General features: G+C 48.3%; 1 protein-coding gene across 1 annotated transcript in view; it reads right to left on the bottom strand.

Moving 5' to 3' along the window:
- LMF1 (lipase maturation factor 1) overlaps window positions 1-18,886 on the bottom strand; it is a 193,596-nt gene that overhangs the window by 13,727 nt on the left and 160,983 nt on the right. The window contains exons 5-7 of the mRNA XM_026858874.1: window positions 15,498-15,675; window positions 12,719-12,872; window positions 9,470-9,653 (exon numbers count right to left, since the gene is read on the bottom strand). Of these exons, the coding sequence (XP_026714675.1) occupies window positions 9,470-9,653; window positions 12,719-12,872; window positions 15,498-15,675 (516 nt within the window). The remainder of the gene's footprint in view (window positions 1-9,469; window positions 9,654-12,718; window positions 12,873-15,497; window positions 15,676-18,886) is intronic.

Raw genomic sequence — 18,886 nt, 5'->3', positions numbered from 1 at the left:
CCTTCACTGTGGATCATAAATATATTTTTCGAGTTTATATGCATCTACCACAACTGGAGGTGATCTTGCCTGTTCTACCCCCCAAACACTTGATTTTAATAATTTCTTTTAGAAGCAAGCTCCACAGAGGAACACTAACGTCACATTTTGAAATGACAATCCATCCATCATTTTAAACCAGGCTGCTTTCCCTTTTGTTACCAGAGAGAAAACAGAAGAGTGACTTCTCTACTCCCGATTCCTTTCTCTTCTTTATTTCCTTTAATCTAACCTGTCCTCTTCCCATCCTGCATCCGTGCTGTACCCTTACCCGTGCAGGCACCAAAAGGGAGCAGAGCAGCTCTCGGAAGCCCCTGTCCAAGCTCCAGTGGCAGGACTTGAGTTGGCATCTAACTCCCTCCACGAATCCCTGCACCTCATGCTCTTCATAGGGATTCTTGCCGAGGCTCCATAAAAAGCATTTCCCCTTCTGGTGACTTTCTGTGCTTTATACTTCCATTACGATTTTTTTTTCCTCTCCTTTTTTACTGTGTACCTAAATGGATTTTTTAATGCAAGCAGTAGGGGACACTGTGGGAAAGCGAAACCCTGCAGCTGTACCTGCAGGACTGTGACTAATGAAGAACATCAAGGCAAAGTTACTCTGCAAATCTCTTCTAATGGTAGAGTTTGTTATTTCCGTTGCTAAGGGAAACAGAGGAGAGAAACGAGATGGAAAACACCAAACGCTGGTGGAAAGGCCCATCAAGCGGCAGCTCTACCTCGCAGGGTTTCTGACCCATGCTCATCACAATTTAGAGGAAAACCACAGTTATTTAAGCCAACAACTTTTTAAAAAAGCTTACTCTCCCTATCTGCCTGCCTCCGTCCTGCCTCACCATGCGGCTTGTTCCAGGCTGCACCACCAACACGGACGGCTGGTGGTGCCAGGGACGTTTCCAACCACCGGCTCTGCCCAGCCCAAAGCCCCGTTTAAACTCCGGTGCACCCCCCTCTCCATTGACACCCCCTGCCACCCCATCTCCCATCTCTAGGTCCTCTTCCCAATGCAGAGGAGGTGGCGGTGGCTCTCAAGGAGGGGCAGGGCAACCTCAGCCCCCACGGGACTGAGGCCACTGTAGCCCCAACACAGTGGTCTGGGAGGGGAGATGCGCTGAGCTCTGGAGCTTGGAGCTTGGCGTCACGTGAGATGTTAAACACAAACCTTGCAAGTCTTGCAATAACTCTGCCAGGGCTGGCAGGACTGCAGGAAAAGCCGGCAGCAGCCCTGACGAGGGCCCGACTGCGTTGTCATGGGACGACTCACACGGAGTCCCGGTCGCACCGAGCGCGTCCATGTCCCTCGGTGCCTCGGTGACGCCTGAGGTGTTCGGCCCAGGGTGGGCTTTGGGAGGGTGGGTAGCACGCTGGGACCCTGGGGCATCCTTGGCTGGGAGCAGGGACCTCCCGAGAGGTGCAGCAGCAATTGCAGATGATCAAATATCACAAGTCAGCCCTTCAGCATCCTGTTCCTCCCCGGAGATCCCTTTTTAAAGTGCTCTGTGTGATTTAAAGTGCTATTTCTAGGAGGGTCTGCGAGGTGTAAGGGTTCCAGTGCAAGAGTTGGGGAGAAGCTGGAGAAGAACAGAAATCACTAGAATCCTGGAGCTAGAGCTTTATGGACGATCCCAAATCTTCAAAGTCTGATTCAAAACCATGAGGCTCTGTAATGGTGGAACTGGCTCCCTGGCTCATATGGTCTCCAAATTGTTAATTAGCGGCTCCATACGCACAAGAGTTGGACTTCTGGTTTGTAAAGTGTTTTTCTTGTAAAATTTACAACATGTCTGGCCCCAGCAAAGTCTGCGGTGAGAAATTTCCACCCGGTGCAGCTCCCCCCACTCCCCCCAGCACGAAGGCTTAGATATCACGCGCCGTCGATACTCGGAGCACGCAGGAGCCGAGCTGCACTACCGACCGCGCTGTTTAACTCATTACTCTGAAAAGTGATACGGTGGCAAAAGGATGGAAAAAAAAAAGAGTCCAGGAGATTTGGGCTGCATCCAGGGAAGCATCACACCACAGGGTGGGAAGGTGACGGTTCCTCTGTCTGTGGATCCGGTGAGACCCAGACCCGAGCGCTGTTTGCAGAGCTGTGATGGTCAGAATGGGCCTGGCGTGGTGCTCTGCTTTTGCCAGCTCTGGGTGTGCAAAACAGGGTCAGAGCTTGAATCATCCAGTGGATTAATAAAAAATAAAAGCCAGGACAGATGCACATGTTGCCTTATGGTGGGCAAACATGCACATCTTGGGTTCAGCTTTAGGTTTTGGATCATCACCGAGCACAAAGACCAGCAGCTGGGGACCGACCCTGCGACAGGTCCCCAGGCTGCTCCGTCTCCATCAAGACATGGGCATGGACTGAGACCCCCACACCTGCTCCTGCCCTCCAAAAGCTGGGGCTGCAGCTCCCCTCGTGCCACGTGGGGCCTGTGCCATGCTCATGCTGGGACTACTGGGGAACCAGTGACCCACCGTCTGTGCAAGGTGCTGGTTAGAGCACAAAATGTGTCCCGAGCTGCACAACTCACTGTCCAACCCTGAACAGAGCATCCCTGGCAAGGTGCAGCCCACATGGATGCAGACATGACTGTCTCCTTTATCTTTTGAGAGTTTTCTTTCTGTTTTAGCATAGAAAGCAACTAATGAACCTAAACACAAAAAAACCCATCATCAGCCCAACTAAAACGCCTGGGAAAGGCAGCTCGGGTAGGGGTTGGGGTTCCCAATGCAAGGCTGCCTTCAGCACAGGGCTGAAGCCTTTCTGTGTTCATGGGAAGACCCTCAGAAACGCAGTGGGCGCAGCTCTCCAACAAGCCAGATCATCTCTAACTGTTCTTACAGCTGGCACGAGCTCTCGAGACCTCCAAAAAACCCAGGTTTTAGGTATATCACAGTGGGCTAACAAAGAGGACCTGGGACTAAATGTTAAGACCTCATGAGATTTTATTCCCTGACAGGCTTCAGCCTTGTGCAGTGCTCGGGTAGCTGCTTACCCCCGGGCTTCCCATGCCCATCTCACTCGGGGACGGGGGTTTGCTCCTTCTCCCCACCCGCACACGGCCCAGCACGAGGAGCTGAGCATCGCTGGGCACCCACCACCTCCTGGGAGCAGCCAACTCCAACTGTTTATGTTCTCTGACCTCTCCACTTACACACTTTACCAGTGTATAAACACGGCATTCTCACCTTGAATATATGAACCTGTATACAGAAGTCTTTAATAACTTTACAGAATCTAAAACCAAATCACTGCTAAGTCAGGCAACAGCGAGGAGCCGGGGGCAAACCAGACGCAGTAGCAACGAAACTCTGCAGAGATAACAAAGTAGAAGAGAATACAATCACTGCAAAAAATACATGTAAAAAACACCCGGTGCTACAGGGGACATGTTCCCAACTGAAATAATAATAATAAGAACCTTTTTCCTCTAGCTTTAATTGGTCATTTAATGAAAAAGGATTGTGGATTAGTATGGCATTTTATTGAATCTCGGTCCTGGCACAGGCGCACAGGAGGAGGTAAGTATGAGATACACATGTGGAAACAGCTGGAAACTTGGCAAGGGAGCCCAGCATTATTATTTCACATGGTTGGGAGCTCCGGCCGGTTTCAGATCGGCGTCGGTGTGTGAGGGCGGGTGACAGAGGGGTAGGGGAGGTTTACATTTCCCGCGCTATGTCATAAGGGGCATTTTTCACGTCACAGCCTACCCACTGCGGGGTGTGAAGCCGTAACTCCACCGTCCTGGATATTTTCACCCAATACTCACATTGCTGTTTACACTGCTGTTTCCACTGCGGTAGCTGAGGGCCTTCAACTGTTGCTGTTTAAGGAACTTGAGCTATCAGCTGGAGAAATAATCCACGTCCCACAGAAAAGAGGGCGTAACTAATGCAACCCTTGGCTTTTTGTAATATTCCAGCTCACTGCCGCTTGCTACCCTCCCGCTACCCAAGCGACTTAACCAAGGAAGGTCAAAGGCTACGTCAGGTCGCATCACTTTCTCATTATCTCCAATAACCACATCCCCTCCTTTCTATTAGTTTCCCAAAGAGGCAAGCCGTTTCTCCACAGGCCTGGCTCAACGTATAGTGTTTCAGCGGGGGCAGTTTCTCAAGCCTCACTAAAAGCCATCCCTTAGCCCTTCCTATTAGGAAATTCTTGGGAAAGCAGCAGGTCCGGGCTGAGGAATAAAAGGCTGTGTGAGAGAGTGGAGCAAGACTTTGGGAACCGGCTCTTAGATCTTGCCTATACAGGGAAATCATGCACCTGGCATAGCTCCCGTATCACCTCGGTATTTGGAAAGAAAAGTCACTTTGTTCCAGAACAGAGTCTAGACAGGGAGATACAATAGCCACTGTAGACAATAATTATTCCCTGCATAGACAAGGTCTTACTCTGTATTTATACAGTCCACAGCACGATAGGCTATCAGTCTTATTTGGGTTTCTGGGTACTTGCATCACAAAATTACTGCTAGAGGTGAGTCTGCCTGCGATCCAGCCTGCAGTTTGTCTAAATGCAGCTTGGGGGTTTGAAATTATTCATATTCACAGGGAGACAAGTAATCACAGTTAAAAGAAGAAAATAAAATTCTTACATGCTGAACATGGACCAAAATGTATGAATGCTGCAATGGAAAATGGAAGTGAATTGAGGCCTGTATTTTTAGAAGGGGGAAGAAAGGAAATGTAAAAGGCTGTGCTTAGTGCACTGCGCATGAGGTTTAGGTTTTATTACGTTACACACACCTCCTCCTCCATTCTGCTGCCATGCAGCTTTTTCCTGTAAGCACCTTCTGCTGGAAGACTGAGATAACAGAGGATTGAGTAAAATATTTCACAAAAATATTAATCTGCCTTCTCTATAAGTAGGGTTACTTTTTCTCAACTCTCCCAGTTTGTGTGTGATAACATGAAGTCTCCATCACAACTCCCTGCTCCCAGCCAGAGGGGATCCTCAAAGCATCAATCCCGCTGCTGAGGTTTCTCTCTTCTCTTGGGAGGGCAGCTGAAGTTTATTTATAAACTTATACATCCTATCTGGAAAACACACACTGCTTCTCAGTGCACTACATATGCTGCTCCGCAGTGGGTTTGCAGGGCCCTGTAGGACACAGCGACATGGGCCACCAGTCTGGGAGGCTTCTGTGCCAGCTCTGACATCCCCAGACTTTTGGAGAAGCTTCGAGGTAGAATGCCAAAAGACACTGGGTTTAAAAAACAATATGAAGATGGCATTAGCTTTGTTATTTTTTGTGTAGTCATTATTTGGTAGGCACCAAGAGCGTGTGCCTTTGCGTTGGCCAAATGCAGTCCCCAAACAGAATAAATAACCTTCATGTCATAGTAAGGAGGGGAAAAGCCTTCCCTTTGATTTTTCTTTATTCAGAGCACTGCAGGCTTTCTACTGCTGCCCACTGGTAAAGAACAAATCTTTGGTACGATAAACAACTGGCTTTTGTAAAGTCCAAGACATCCCGCTACCAGGAAAAGTGACCAACTTGAAGCCCCAAAATTATGAGCAGTATTTTGTTTTCTGGTTGCTATTTATCAACGATGCTGAATCCACCCACAGCCTGCCAAAAACTGTAACGCTTTTCGTACCAGCAGCACAGCATAGCTCAGCTCTGGGCTGTGATGGCTGGGCTCCTTCAATAAATGTCCACCCTAAATGAGAGGTCAAATAATTACAGTAGCTGGAGGACAGACAAAGCTTTAACATTTTGTCTCCAGCTTCTGTAAAAACAGGATGTCTTTGCACTAACACAATAAAGTGTCAAGGGGTGAAAGTTCTTCCTATTATTTAAGCTGAATCTTCTTGAGGTTAAATCATATTCTGCCATTTCATCCATTATTTCCTCCCTTCTCCATGGGGACACAGAAAACAGATTGCTGCTTTCCCCTCTGCAGCAGGTGACAACCTATTCTAAACCTGTTTTGACATCAGGACTCCCACACGGGTTTCTTCGCTCTGTTGCCATGGGAGGTTTCTGCACCGCGGCTCTCTGCGCGTCCCTCTCCTGCACCCCGACCAGTCAGCTCCATCCTTCCCCAACTGGGTGCTCAGCCGAGTGCAGCGGGAAGGTGACACCATGCGAGCCAAAGGCCTGCTCTTCCATCATGGTATTGTGTTTGCCTTTTCACAACGCTCATCTGGTGATGCACACTCAGCCCAAAAGGCTTTCCCAGAGCAGGATCCATCCCGTCGCCTCTGTGTGAGCACCACACATGCCTCTCCTCTCTGCTCAGACCCAAACCAGCAAGATCGCTGGGCTTTTAGACCTTGTCCTGTGTTGTGCTCACAGCTGGGTGGCACCTGCAAGTGTGATGAGCCGTTCTTTCCAACTAGCAGCAGCTCCTCTTAAAAATGTGCATTAAGTTGGCTCAGACCTTGGATTAAATTGTTTCAATGAAGGCAGGTGATCCAGAGTGACCGACCTCAACAACAAGCACCTGAACATCAGCTCCTGACCACATTATTTTTGCAGACACCACCCCAGCCCAGTTTGCAGCTGGGAGATGGAGTAAAGGGGGTCCCGTCTGAGGATGAGAAACCACTGAAAAGGGTCACACAGATTTCCACATGCCGCCGCCAACTTGTGGGAGTTTTTCCCCTTCTGCAGACGGGAAGAAGCAAGGCAGACATGTTTCAGGAGGGGTTATGTCCCTGCCAGAACTAAATGAAGGGCTTCAATTCAGAGCTACAGCACCCTCGGGATGTCGAGACGTACAAAACAAAGAGGGGATTTAGAAAACAAGTGAAAGGCATATTATATTTAGATAATAAAATTAACATCATGAAAATTGTTTCCTGGAAAATAATGCCATGTTACATTACGTATAATTATGGCACTACTGGAACGGTAATTAAGAGGCAGTCAACTAATAAAATTGCAATTCAGAGGTGGAGGAGCACCGTGGCTCCTCCCGTTCCCGTGCCAGGGCCGTGCCGGAGGCTCCCCGCCGCGCTGGCCCGCGCCAGGCGTGCCAAGGGCCCGGCTCTCCCGTGCTCTGGCTCTTCAAAGTGAATCCTGTGGCTACAGCCAAGGCGGAAAGTTTCGCAGGAAACCCCGAGTGGAGGAAGGCGTCATATGTCAAGCAGTGATGAGGTGCAAAGAGGAACCTGTCACGAGCAGCACAAAGGGATGGTAAATATTTTCCCCCCAAGTCCCTGGGTTTTCTGCAGCCTGTCAGAGCTGGATATGTCAGCTCCTTACCTGGCCACCGCCAACGAACTGCAAAACCAGCCCTGCGGCCGCCTGCTCGGGAAGCGATGGGGCAGACGGCGAGGAGTGGCGTAGAAAAAAATCCAGAACTTTTAAAAACAAATTACATCTAATCCAGAGGCTGAAGTAACTTGGTTTTATGGACTCCGTAAACTACTGTACAGGGTTTGCAAAACTTGCCTGGCTTCACAAACTTATTCTGGGGTTTCAGCTGCTGGTTTCTCATCCTTTCTGCAGCTCTGTGCTCCTCAAGCCTAAACAACACCCGAATGAGGGCGACTTCTCCCGGCTGCGGCAGCACTGAGGGGATGGCAGGACAGCCAGCTCTGGCAGGGGTGACATCTGGCACCAAATACACAGCTCACAGTTTTCAAACCAATATTTGGCCACTCTAAATGAGATTTACTTCTGCGTTTAAGCAGGTATTTACATGTCTGAACATCCAGATTTGAAAATGCTTGCCACTGTGCTTAGGCTCATTGACTTTCCATTATTTTCAACATAAATCATCCCCGCTTCTTGGAAGAGGTTTTTTTTTTTAATTCCTTTCTGCTTCTTTTGTGAATACCTCATCTAAACAGATGAAAATGCTTCACAGAGACCTGTGTGCACTGTGGGGGTCACAGGAAAGTCCCCAGCAGCAGCACGGGACACACAATTCTGGGATGGCCGGGAAGGGGCAACAGGCCCAACCTGATGGACACCACTCCAGGACTGACTGACACACACCTCCAGCACCCACCCACCTGAGCAGGGGCTGAGCACCCTCTTCCCGCTGCCACACAGAGACCCCCGATGCTAATTGCTGCTAATTGGGCGGCGTGGACAGACGCCTTGGCAGGGACACACTCCAGCAGCCCCCCACGCCCAGGTGAACAGAAACACTCCGGGGAACCTTTCAGTGAATTAAAAACTAATAATAACGATGCGAAGGAGGCCGTGTTACTTCCTCTTCCTCCTCCTCCTCCCCAGGCTGTCCCGTACATGGTGGTCACTCAGCACCCGGCCAGGCTCTGTGGAGAGACGGCGCTGGGGTGTAACGGCGTCTCTCAGCGCCAGCACAGCTGCGCTTGCCTCTGATGCATCAGTGTTTATGCCCTGTCCTCCTTTGGTTTTACATATGAGATAATTTTGTGTTTTAAAGCCTTCGGGATATTCCTGCCCTAGAAACAAACAGTCTTTCTCTCATCTCAGAAACGCTTCTCTCCTCCGCAGATACAACCTTTGGTTGGGTGAGCTGGATTTCTTCTCTGCTGCTGGAGCCCTCCCCAAATACCAGATTTAAACCAACAGCTCCCACTCAACCTTCTGCACCTTTATGTAACCCTGGGCACTGTTGCTGGCTTGAGTTTTAACCTTTGCTGTCGGCTTGCTGAGGGATAAGCATACCTAATGCAGATTAAATGAAATTCCAGCACACAAAAACTAGCAGGGTAAATATAAAACCATAGCCAAAGAGCAATGGTTATGTCATCGCTGAGGAATCCAAAAGGCGCCTAAATGAAAATACCACAAAGAAAGCAAACAGAGAAGTTTGGGGCAGGGGGAGAGGAGTGAGGGAAGAGGATACGCCGGGAGAGGATACAGGAACAAAGAGAAAAGCCCATGATAATCTGAGATGGGTTTGCCTCACACCACTGCTGTAAGCTCCAGCTTTGTAAAACCTGGTCCAAGTCCTCATGCTTACGCAAATGAGATTTCACAGAACAGGCTAAAAGACATAAAATAATGGATTTTCCAAGTTTTCCCTCCTCTTCTCTTTTTTAATTTATGGCTGTCACCTGTTTGCGGAGACCACGTAGGGAAAATATTTTGAGGGACCCCGTGTCCACACACAGGCAGAGGGGCAGTGGAAGCCCCTGCCCGTGTCCCCGGAGGTGTCCCCAGCAGGGATGCAGGTTCAAGGGGGATGCTGCCAGCCCTGGCGAGTCCCAGCCACCCTGTAAGGCAGCTTCTGCCCCACCGTGCCACCCCTTCACGAGTTTTTTTCTACTCTTGTTATTGCCGAGAAACAATTAAAAAGCCCCACATGAAGTTTCCGTTTCATTACACTAGCAGGAGACATCCTTTAGGAATACAATCTTCTGGGGTTTTTTTAACATAATTAACTTAGCTGGGGCTTCAAATATCCCGTCACCCACCCCAGCACATAGTAAATTCATATAAATTGTTTTTCCTGGTCACCCAAAGGCACGTACCTGGAAGGCAGCGAACCACATAAGCCAGTCCAGGCGGTAGTGGTAGGGGGTGATAAAGCATGGCCTCCTCTTCAAGTCTCCGGGCTTGCATTTGAAGTCATACTCCTCCCAGACAGCAGCGGGGTCATTGGGATCCAGGCTAGATGTCCCCTGAAGAATAACTTCTGTTCTCTCCTTGGTAATGCTGCGGGACACAACACGATATTGTTATCTGTCTGAGGCCACGTAAAATGATGGTTCTCGAGAGTCAACACAACAACTACCTCATCGGCCTCCTCAGGGTATAGATGGACACTGGTGGGTCAAGCTACAGAGAAGCTGTCTATCCGACAGATTTTTCTCTCTCCAGCAGCAAAGATGGAAAACTCCGAGTTTCACGTCCTCCCACCCTCCCCTCTATCACACTGCAGTCATGCTAGTCCAAGGAAGGACCACAGCCCAAAAAAGTGATTCCTACTGAAATAGATTGGTCTGTCTTCCTAAATGAGAGCCTAACTCTTGAACAAGACATTGAGAGAATACGTGTGTCTCCCAAGTCCCACACAGGCATCTTCAACCTGCACCAACTTCTCTGTCCCACATTTCTGAAGAAAACCTTTGTTTCTGTTACTTTGATGGCTCCCATGATACAAGAGCTCTCCGACTACAAGCTCCTGGTTGACAGGAGAAAGTGGAGATGAAGGATGGTCACAAAACAGCTCCATCTCCAGATTTTTAGCATGTGCCATGTAGAAAAATACAGGCTTGTAACTGGCATGTGTGGATGTTCTAACAGCACGGCCACCAATATTATCTGCAGGGGAAGTTTCACAGGTGATTGTGCACAGAAATCCTGCCTCTGCGTTTCGAAGGTTTGTCCCTGAGACCTCCAGCTGTGGGATCAGCAGAGCAGCTTCCAGCCGGGACCACTCTAGTGTCCCCTTTGTGAGCCCGGCTCTCTCCGCTGGACACAGGGTGCTGAGCTCCGGTTTGAGCCTTGGCCAAGGCAAAGGGCAGGCTAGGCTTGCAGTGAGCCCAGCTTAACTGGCTATAGCTGCCTGAGCTGTGGGGAGGCAGCTGGACCCATATGGAGCACCCCCAGGAGCTGACTCTTGGGCACCACTAACAGCTGGCTCTACATGCCCAAACATTTCACCATCCCAGCTGGAAAACAGGTCTCATGGAGCTATTACTCAGCAAGAGGAGGAGGAGGGAACAGGTAAGCCAATGCAAACTAAAAAGCAGAAAATGAAAACAAAAAAGCCCCCCCATATCCAGTTGATGAACAGAAACTTGGTTAAAGAGCACCCCATATTTCTGGCAGGTCACAGCAGCCTTTGCTGCTTGGCTGGACTCTCTCTGCACAGCAAGGTGATAGAGCAGGGGGGACGGCAAACCCTTCAGGCCACAGAAAGCCCACGTGAAAACACCATCATCAAGTTCTCAATGACCTGTCAGTGACGCTCTCCTCCACTGGAGAGCTGCTTTCCATAACGAACACATAACCGCGTAACTCTGCCTATCAAAGCTGTCCAGCTCCCAACACCCTTTTAATTTTTTACTACTTTGGTCCTTCCTCCTCCAACCCAAGAAACCGAAAGTTTGGAAACACACAGCCTCCACCTTCTCCCCTGGTGGCTTCCAGTGATAGATGCTTACAACCCAAGGAATACTGTACGTCTCTGCTTATAATTGTTACCTACATTTAATAGATTTCTGGATTCTCCAGCCAAGTTCCATATTATACACTGGGCTGAGTTATGAGCCGTGGCCAGCTGCCCAATGGTTAGAAACACACTGTAAATCAGGGACACCAAATTACTAATAAAAGTATGTTCCTACTGTGTGATTCAAAATATGTCAAGTTTCACATAATCGTATATTCATTATAAGCTGCAATCCTCTTTTTATTGGTTTACATAGGCTGGAATTACAAACATATTACAGCAGCATTTCATCACATGCTCTTTAGGTTCTGGTAACTGTTGAAACAGATACCATAGACTGAAGAAGAAAAAGAACAACAACCCAAAGAAAACAATCTCCTGTAGCTTCACCACTCCAACCTTCAAAGAGGTTCAGGGGTTATTTCTCCCTCTCTCTCAAAAAAAGAAGAAACTTCAGTATTTTCCACAACTAGCGTTGATATTTCTAATAATTTTTTTTTCTAACTTTTTTCCTTCCACAGAAGTTTCTGCTATTTGAAAAACTGGGAAAAACATCATATTAATTTGATGTGCTCCAGGTTTCCTCTGCAATGTTCACAGTGGACCTGCTCCTTTCCGTCACCATCTGCTGTGCCAGCCCTCTCAACAGCCAACCTGCTTTGCCTTTTATAAAACTTATTTAATTACTGTTGGCTTCTCCTGTGGGACCTTGTCCAGAGCCCACTACCCCAGAGCTGCCCATCCCATGCCCAGGCTCAGACCTCTGGGGAACACCCCACGGCCACCACGGCAAGGTGGTGGCAAAGCCAGAAGTCCATGCAGAAAAGACTGGCTCTGTTGTTGCCCCTGGGGCAAGTTATTTTGATGAAACCCTGTTTTTCAGCATTTTCTCAGTCATCCTGGTCAGGAAGAGGCTGGGAGGGACAGCACACAAGAACAGTTATGGTGAGCCCAGCCTAGTCTGACCTAAGCCTGGTGAGCTGTCCCCAGAAAACCCAGACTCATGTTTATAAACCAGCCTGGTTGCAAACACAGCTGGAGATGCTTCCCTCATCCAGTCCCACCTTGCAGCCATAAGCGGGATTTCCTGAGCTGAAGGCAGCAGCCAGACCGCTGCTGGGCCTGTCCTCTCAATCTGTCTTGTTCTTTTTTGAGGCCATTTATACTTTTGTCTCCACAGTTTCCTGTAGCAATGAATTCCCCAAGTCACTCGTTGGAAAAAGCACTTCCTTCAGTTGGCCTAAAATCTGCTACCCAATAGCTTATGCGAATATTTACATGAGGGAGAGCAAATGCATGCAGGGGAAGAGAAGTTCATGTAAATATAGTGGGCTGGTGATGGTGAAGACTATCCGCTGGATGAACTCTCTCTTATGGGTATTTTCATTCTGCTATTACATTTGCTATATCCATACAATGAGCAAACTAAAAGCGGCTGAAAGAAAACAAAATGTAATTCAGTGGGAAAGAAACCTGCTCCTTTTCTTCTTCCCTCTCATAAACAGATATTCCAAGTCTACTGACTACTGGGATGATTTGTATTTAGGTTTAAGACACACAGAGAGAAGCAGAGCTATAGGATGTGCCATTAAAATACAGGTACCTCCCAAAGGCTCCGTAGGTGTTCACTATTCTGAGAGGGTTGAATGACGTGTTCATGACTTGTCTGGAATTGAGCAGGTTTAGGACAACTGGGATGCTGAGATAAGCGATCAGGAGGCCGAAGGAGATGTTCACCACTTTGCGGACGTAGCAGCCTGTTCAGGACACAAAAGGAGACCAGAAGAAGATGATTTCACCCCCTGCACCCCTGCCCGACCCCATCCCCCAGCAGCTGGGCCCCTGCCTGGGTGCTCAAAGCTGCTCTCGAGCTGGGGCTGACAAATGCTCCACCGTAATCAACCTGACCTTGCCAAGGGCCATACACTATCGCTCCAGAGATCTGCCTGTCTCTAAATAGTCTGAGAAAGGGCTAAAAAGAAAAATGTCTAAAATGTAAGATTAATCATTGCTTTAATACAGGGGAAAAAACACAGCTGGCACTTGCAACTTGCTCAGAATTGCCCTCCTAGTTTGTAAGCCGTGTGTGGAGTGCCTCCAGCTCCCTGCCGCTCTGTTCCTGCCCGGGGCTGCCTCCTCCTCCTCTCACCACCCAGACTTATTTCTTGCCTTTTGCACCATCTCACTCACTACCTCCCTTCAAACCTCATTTTCCTTTTGCAAAATCTCTACTGCTTATCGCTTATGCATGAGCCGTGTGTTGCTTCACCAGCACTTTGGTGTTCAGTTTGCAGGAGCAGCGCAGGGCTGTGCGGGATTTCAGCCGGAGGAGACATCTACTGCAACCAGACAAATAAGCAGACGTGACCTCTGAGGGGTTCCTACCCTTATGGCCGTTTTAAATTTATTTAACATTAACAGCCCAAGGATCAGATTCAAAGCAATTGCATGTAGCTTTCCCCTTATCTCTGCAGGAGAGGGATGTTTATTTGAACCTCTCTCAGAAGCTATTAATAATTGTTTAGTCTGAGAACATTTCTGGAGAATCATTTGATTTGGGAAGGAGCTCGCTGAGATGCCTCCCCTCGCCCCCTGTGTTGCTGCAAGAGCACTATGAGTCTGCTGGGCGTTTTTTTGTCTTTTAGATGGGCTGAACTTCCTAGCCTGTAATTAAAGAGCAGGTACAGATGCAGAGCCCTCCACAGGGTCACAGTTTACAGCCACACAGCCTGCTCGGCCTTCAGCAGGTGCTGATCGTCATCATGCCCTTGGGGTCACAGCTACTCAGTCATAGAGAAATGGGTTTAACTCAAGGAAAAAAAAAATCTATGTGGCAAGGATGGAGAGAAAATTGGGGAAGGAGCATGGGACACGAGCCAATGGGATCTGGATCCAGCAGGCAGAGGCTGAGCACTAGCAATGGGAATTCGAGGTCTCGGTAGGAATTACACACACCCACACTTCAAGGATGGGGCCAGAGTCTTGTAAAATTCTGTCACGAGCTGGGAAGGGCTTGGTACCATCCTGTCTTCTGCTCTGGTGACCCAGGGGTGAGGGCTCCTTCAAGCCTCTTGCCACACAGCCTGTCAGCACCAGCTCAACAGGCTCTGCTTTGTTAGCAGAAAAAACATGCAGAAATCCAAATTCACCCAGAATATTACAGATACCCTACCCTTTACTTATGGACTGCCCCTTTTTAAAAGCCCAGAACAGGGACACAACTACACTCCAGAGCAATGGTATGTACGGATGGTTCTTGCTTGGGCACCCTGGTTCAGTAAGGTTTTCTGGAGAAGATCACAGAAGAGAAGCGAGTTCCTCAAAAATAAGGATCCACCTCCCCCTCACGGTGACTCACCACGTGCCATAGCGAACAGGCGCCCTTTGGCTTCTCCTCCAGAAAGGAAGGTGCAACTTGAGTGTTGCTTGGGACTGGATGCAAAAATACAGATGGTAGGAGAGCTCTAGGCTCTCACAGCCTCTAAGCAAAGTTACCGGAGGGGAAAAGCTGTTAAAGATTTCTTCCAGCAAAATATATAAGATAGGAGACACAGAAAGTTTAATGAAACTGCATTAGCCTTGCTGGAACTAACGCTTCTGGTTAATAAGCTGTGCTTTTGGTAGATGAGAAAAGACTGGAGACAGATGCTGCATCTTGTTGACATTTTTCATTCTTCTGACAGATGTTTAGTGTATTTAAAAATAAGCATCTGCGATTGTTGTTGATATTATAGGCAATTTGTTGCTTATATGCGGTTTATAAAAATGTTACAAACACAACTTTACATCTGTTCTGCAGTCCCATGAAAAATATCCCAGTGTGGCTTGTGCAAGCGATCTTCTAGAACAGGGCTGCTCGAAAACTCCCTTCAGAAGGAAATTCAGAAGGAAACATCAGCCACGTTCATCCCTTTTGTTTAGTTACAAACCCCTTTTATTTGCTTTTCCATATTCACGATATGAACATCAGTTCAGCTCTTCCCTGCCCTGGGGAACTCGCTCCCTGCCGGGACAGTGCCCACGCTGCCCAAGCTGTTGATCCTCTCACCTTCTCCAAGCAGGACACCGAACAGCCACTTTCCCAGCAGCCAGGTCTCTTTCCCAGTTTGCAAAAGAGTTGGTGGACCCACAACAGATCAACAATCAATTTGATTCTTTCTGGAAGACCAACCTCATATCCAGTAACTAAACCAGGAGAGCGGGGTGCTCACGCAGACCCAGCCCCCACGGCACAGGCACCCTCCAACCCACCGAGGAGACCACGCAGGGGCAGTCACCTCCCTGCACTCCCAGGTTTGCTCCAGGAGAAGGTGATGGCTTTTGAGATAAGCACACCAAACACACCTTGGTGAAACTTCTCCCGTCTTATGGGAATAACTCACCCAGGGGAAGCTGCTCCCTGGCTGCATCTTTGAGCCGCATCTGCACCACCCGCTCTTTCACCCCTCCTGGCCGGGAGCTGAAGAGGAAGCCCAGGCTGGCATCATCGAAGCAGGCGATGCTGGGCACGATGGTCAGCCAGTTGAGGAAACTCAGGTTTCCACTTAGTATCAGAAGCACCTAAACAGGAAAGAAGGCAGCAGAGGGTGTTGCATGTTAAATGACAACAGAAAAGCGCAGTGAAGGAAAAACTGGATGGATTTTCACACCTCAGCACATTCTTTGCGGATTTTCCGTGATTGCAGCAGTGATGGCAAACCATTCCCTCCCTGCCCAGGCTACAGCCCAAATGTACCCCACCAGCTTGCAACGTGAGCTCGGCCCTTGCTTTCAGCAGGAGAAAGATCAGCCAGGGTATAGTGTGACTTGATTTCCATAGTGCTCCCGGTGACGGCGCAATGGTTTGGCCCCTGGGGAATCGTCTGCTTCCTGCTTATGCCGATGTATCTGTGACAGCAATGTTCCTGAAACCCTTCAGGAGGAAATATTGGAACTTCTAATTAAAGAGCAGCATTAAATATAGAAGTGTGTATTTCTTAAGAGGCGCCTTTTTTTTTTTTTTTTAATTTTAGCTTTTATTGGCCATTTAGGAGAATGTCTTGCATGTGTAAGGCAGAGAAAGTGGAAAAATCTGTGAGCCTTTGGAGGAGTCTCCATAAATATCTGCACACATTGGGAAAGGCTTTTTGTAGGCACATGATATTTTTTGTCTTACTCTTACAATGACTAGAAAATATGAGGCAACTTTTTGCTCTTCTCCAGCAAGTCCTAACAAGCATCCAGTGCTCATCTCTGGGCACTGCTGGTTTAACCTTGTTCATGAATCAGCAGCACAGGGTTTCACTCTGCAGCTCTAAGATGTCACCTCCTCAGCATGTCCCCACGTCAGCCATGGGGAAGGTGCAGGTACGTCCCTGCTCAAGGCGCCTGCCAACCCCCAGCCAGAGCCTTTCCTTAGAGCATCAGATAAACCCGAATGCACGGAGCAATTTCTGCTGCCTCACAACCGTTGTTTTTAATTTCTATTTTTCTAGTCTAAATTTATTCAAGCCTGGCCTATACTTCCTCATTTTTTTCTAGGCTAGTATTTTACCTGTTCACAGACCCTGCTGTTTTATTTGTACAGTTACATCCCTTCTCCTTTTTTATACTTCAAAGCACACCAAACTGCTCTGATCTCCTCTCCCAGAGGACTTCCCTGCCTGCCCTCAGCCCAAGCAAAGCTCAGTCCATCTTTCTGGGTTCTGACAAGTACCAAACGGAGGGTATAAGATGGGCCTCACCAGGACCTTGTACAGCAATACCAACATTTCTCATGCTCCACCAGACTGACCCCTCCCACTGTGTTTTAACGCCACGTTTATCTTCGCCGCTGGGGTATCACCTTAGTGCTTGCCAGCCAGGGCACACAAGTCCCCCAGCACATAAGCACCTTCCAAATATGCAGTTCCTTGCATCACACAGACATCTCTGTTCCTAACCCACGGCACATCATCTTGCGTGTCATGCAGTCCAATTTCATCCCATCTGCCCGTTAACCTTTGGAAGGCGGGAGCCCGCGCTGCACTGACACCACTAAGGATGCTGAGAACCGATGGACTCAAACGTCTTTGCTTTCACACACAAAGGGGTTTTTAAGCAAAAGCATTTGAAGCTTTTAATTGCTCCACGTTTCATGAGAGAAGGGATCGCTTCCAGCTCAACGTCGCTGACACTGAGACTTGCACCAGACACAGAATGGACATAGGAACTTGCTCCAGTGCCAGCAAAACGACGTGTTGAACAAAGCCAACCCCGGGGTGGTGGCCGTGAAGACACATCTGGGTTTCCCCGGGGCCGCCCAGCCATCGCAGTGGTCACAAAGGAACGTGTCAGGCACGATTTAGCATGTTGGCATAAAACAAAATATGGGAATCCAGGCACACAAAGACAAGAAGAGAAAAGCAGCTGATGCTTGTTTGGGACTATTTGAGTTTTGAGGCAGATTTGGATTCTTCTCCCATTAGTCACATTACTTAGGATTCAGCCCTAATTAACTAGCTGTTCCTCAGACACGTTAAAACAAAAGAAGCGGAAAAAAGGAGAGAAAAGAAAGTAGTCTCGCCACCTTAACCATAAAAAATGAAGGTTATAAAGCTGACTTAATCTATTACACATCGAAAAATAATGCCCTGATGTAACAAAGTCATTTATTTTTCAGCCTTCAGACCAGCTAATGAGAACTTCCCCACCTTCCAGCTGGGTTGAAAGCTGTAACCTTGATTGGCACCACTATTATTTTATTAAAGAACACTTCTCCCATTCACACAGCTGAACTTTATCCTCCGCTGCACTGTTTACTTACAATTTTAGCACATGTGGTCAAGGAAGACTTTCAAGACAGCTCAAGACTGAACGTGTAAACCCACAACACTCCCAGCATCCTGCCGCAGGCAGAGGAGCTGCTGTGTGGACCACGATCCTGCCCTGCCACTGGGTCTCCTCCTCTAAGTGAAAAAGTGACGAATCTTTCGAAAACCCTGAGGAGATGCAGAAGCTGAAGGACCGACCACAGACCCAAGAGGCACAGCTGAAGTTCTCCGCTGCTCTTCCAGCCCATGTTGCACCCACGGACAGCGGGTCTCTGGAGGAAACCTAGCTGCCCTGAAGAGCCAACTCATGTCAAACACAAGACTCCTTGGGAGCTGGAGACCATCCCAAACTTTCTCCAACATACATAAAACCCCCACAACAAACACCAAAAAGCTATATCCCAAGCAAAGAAGAAATCTTAGTGAACCTTGCAGGCTCGCCTCTGACCAGGACGATGGAAGCTCCGAGAAGTACCAGCAGATATCACCTCCACTGTCTAACATATCACGTAGCCACTATCAGGCTAAAACTTCCTACAGCACAAGACAGACCATGTAACAGGCCTTTGGCTAAATACTGAGATGTCTTAGGAATGCTGCTATATATTTTTTACATATTTGTTAAAGCTGCCCTTGGCTTTCAGAGAGGTGTCTCGTGACCTCACTCAGAGGTCTCTCACCTCTGCTGGGGCTTGTTTGAGAGCAAGATCTCCATGGCTGTGCCAACTATACAGGTGGGGACAAGGAAACAAGCCTACCATCTTACTTTATAAGCAGCACGCTTAATTTGTTTTCAAGGGCTTTTGGCCATTACCTGGGGGCTTGGTATCAGGATTTTGTTATACTCATGTAACACAAGGAGGCTCCAATTGCAACATGGACCTGTTTAACTTGGACTTGCCAAACCAGATGGTAAGAGGACAGTTCCTGTCCTGAAAAAAATCAGTTTAAACATACCGGTAAAAGTTAGATCAAAATTG

Source organism: Athene cunicularia (genome assembly GCF_003259725.1).
Source record: "Athene cunicularia isolate RWA chromosome 14 unlocalized genomic scaffold, athCun1 chr14_part1, whole genome shotgun sequence".
In the NCBI taxonomy this organism is placed as follows: domain Eukaryota; kingdom Metazoa; phylum Chordata; class Aves; order Strigiformes; family Strigidae; genus Athene; species Athene cunicularia.
Note: the sequence above shows the minus strand (reverse complement) of the source record. Positions and strands in the feature narration are given on the sequence as shown.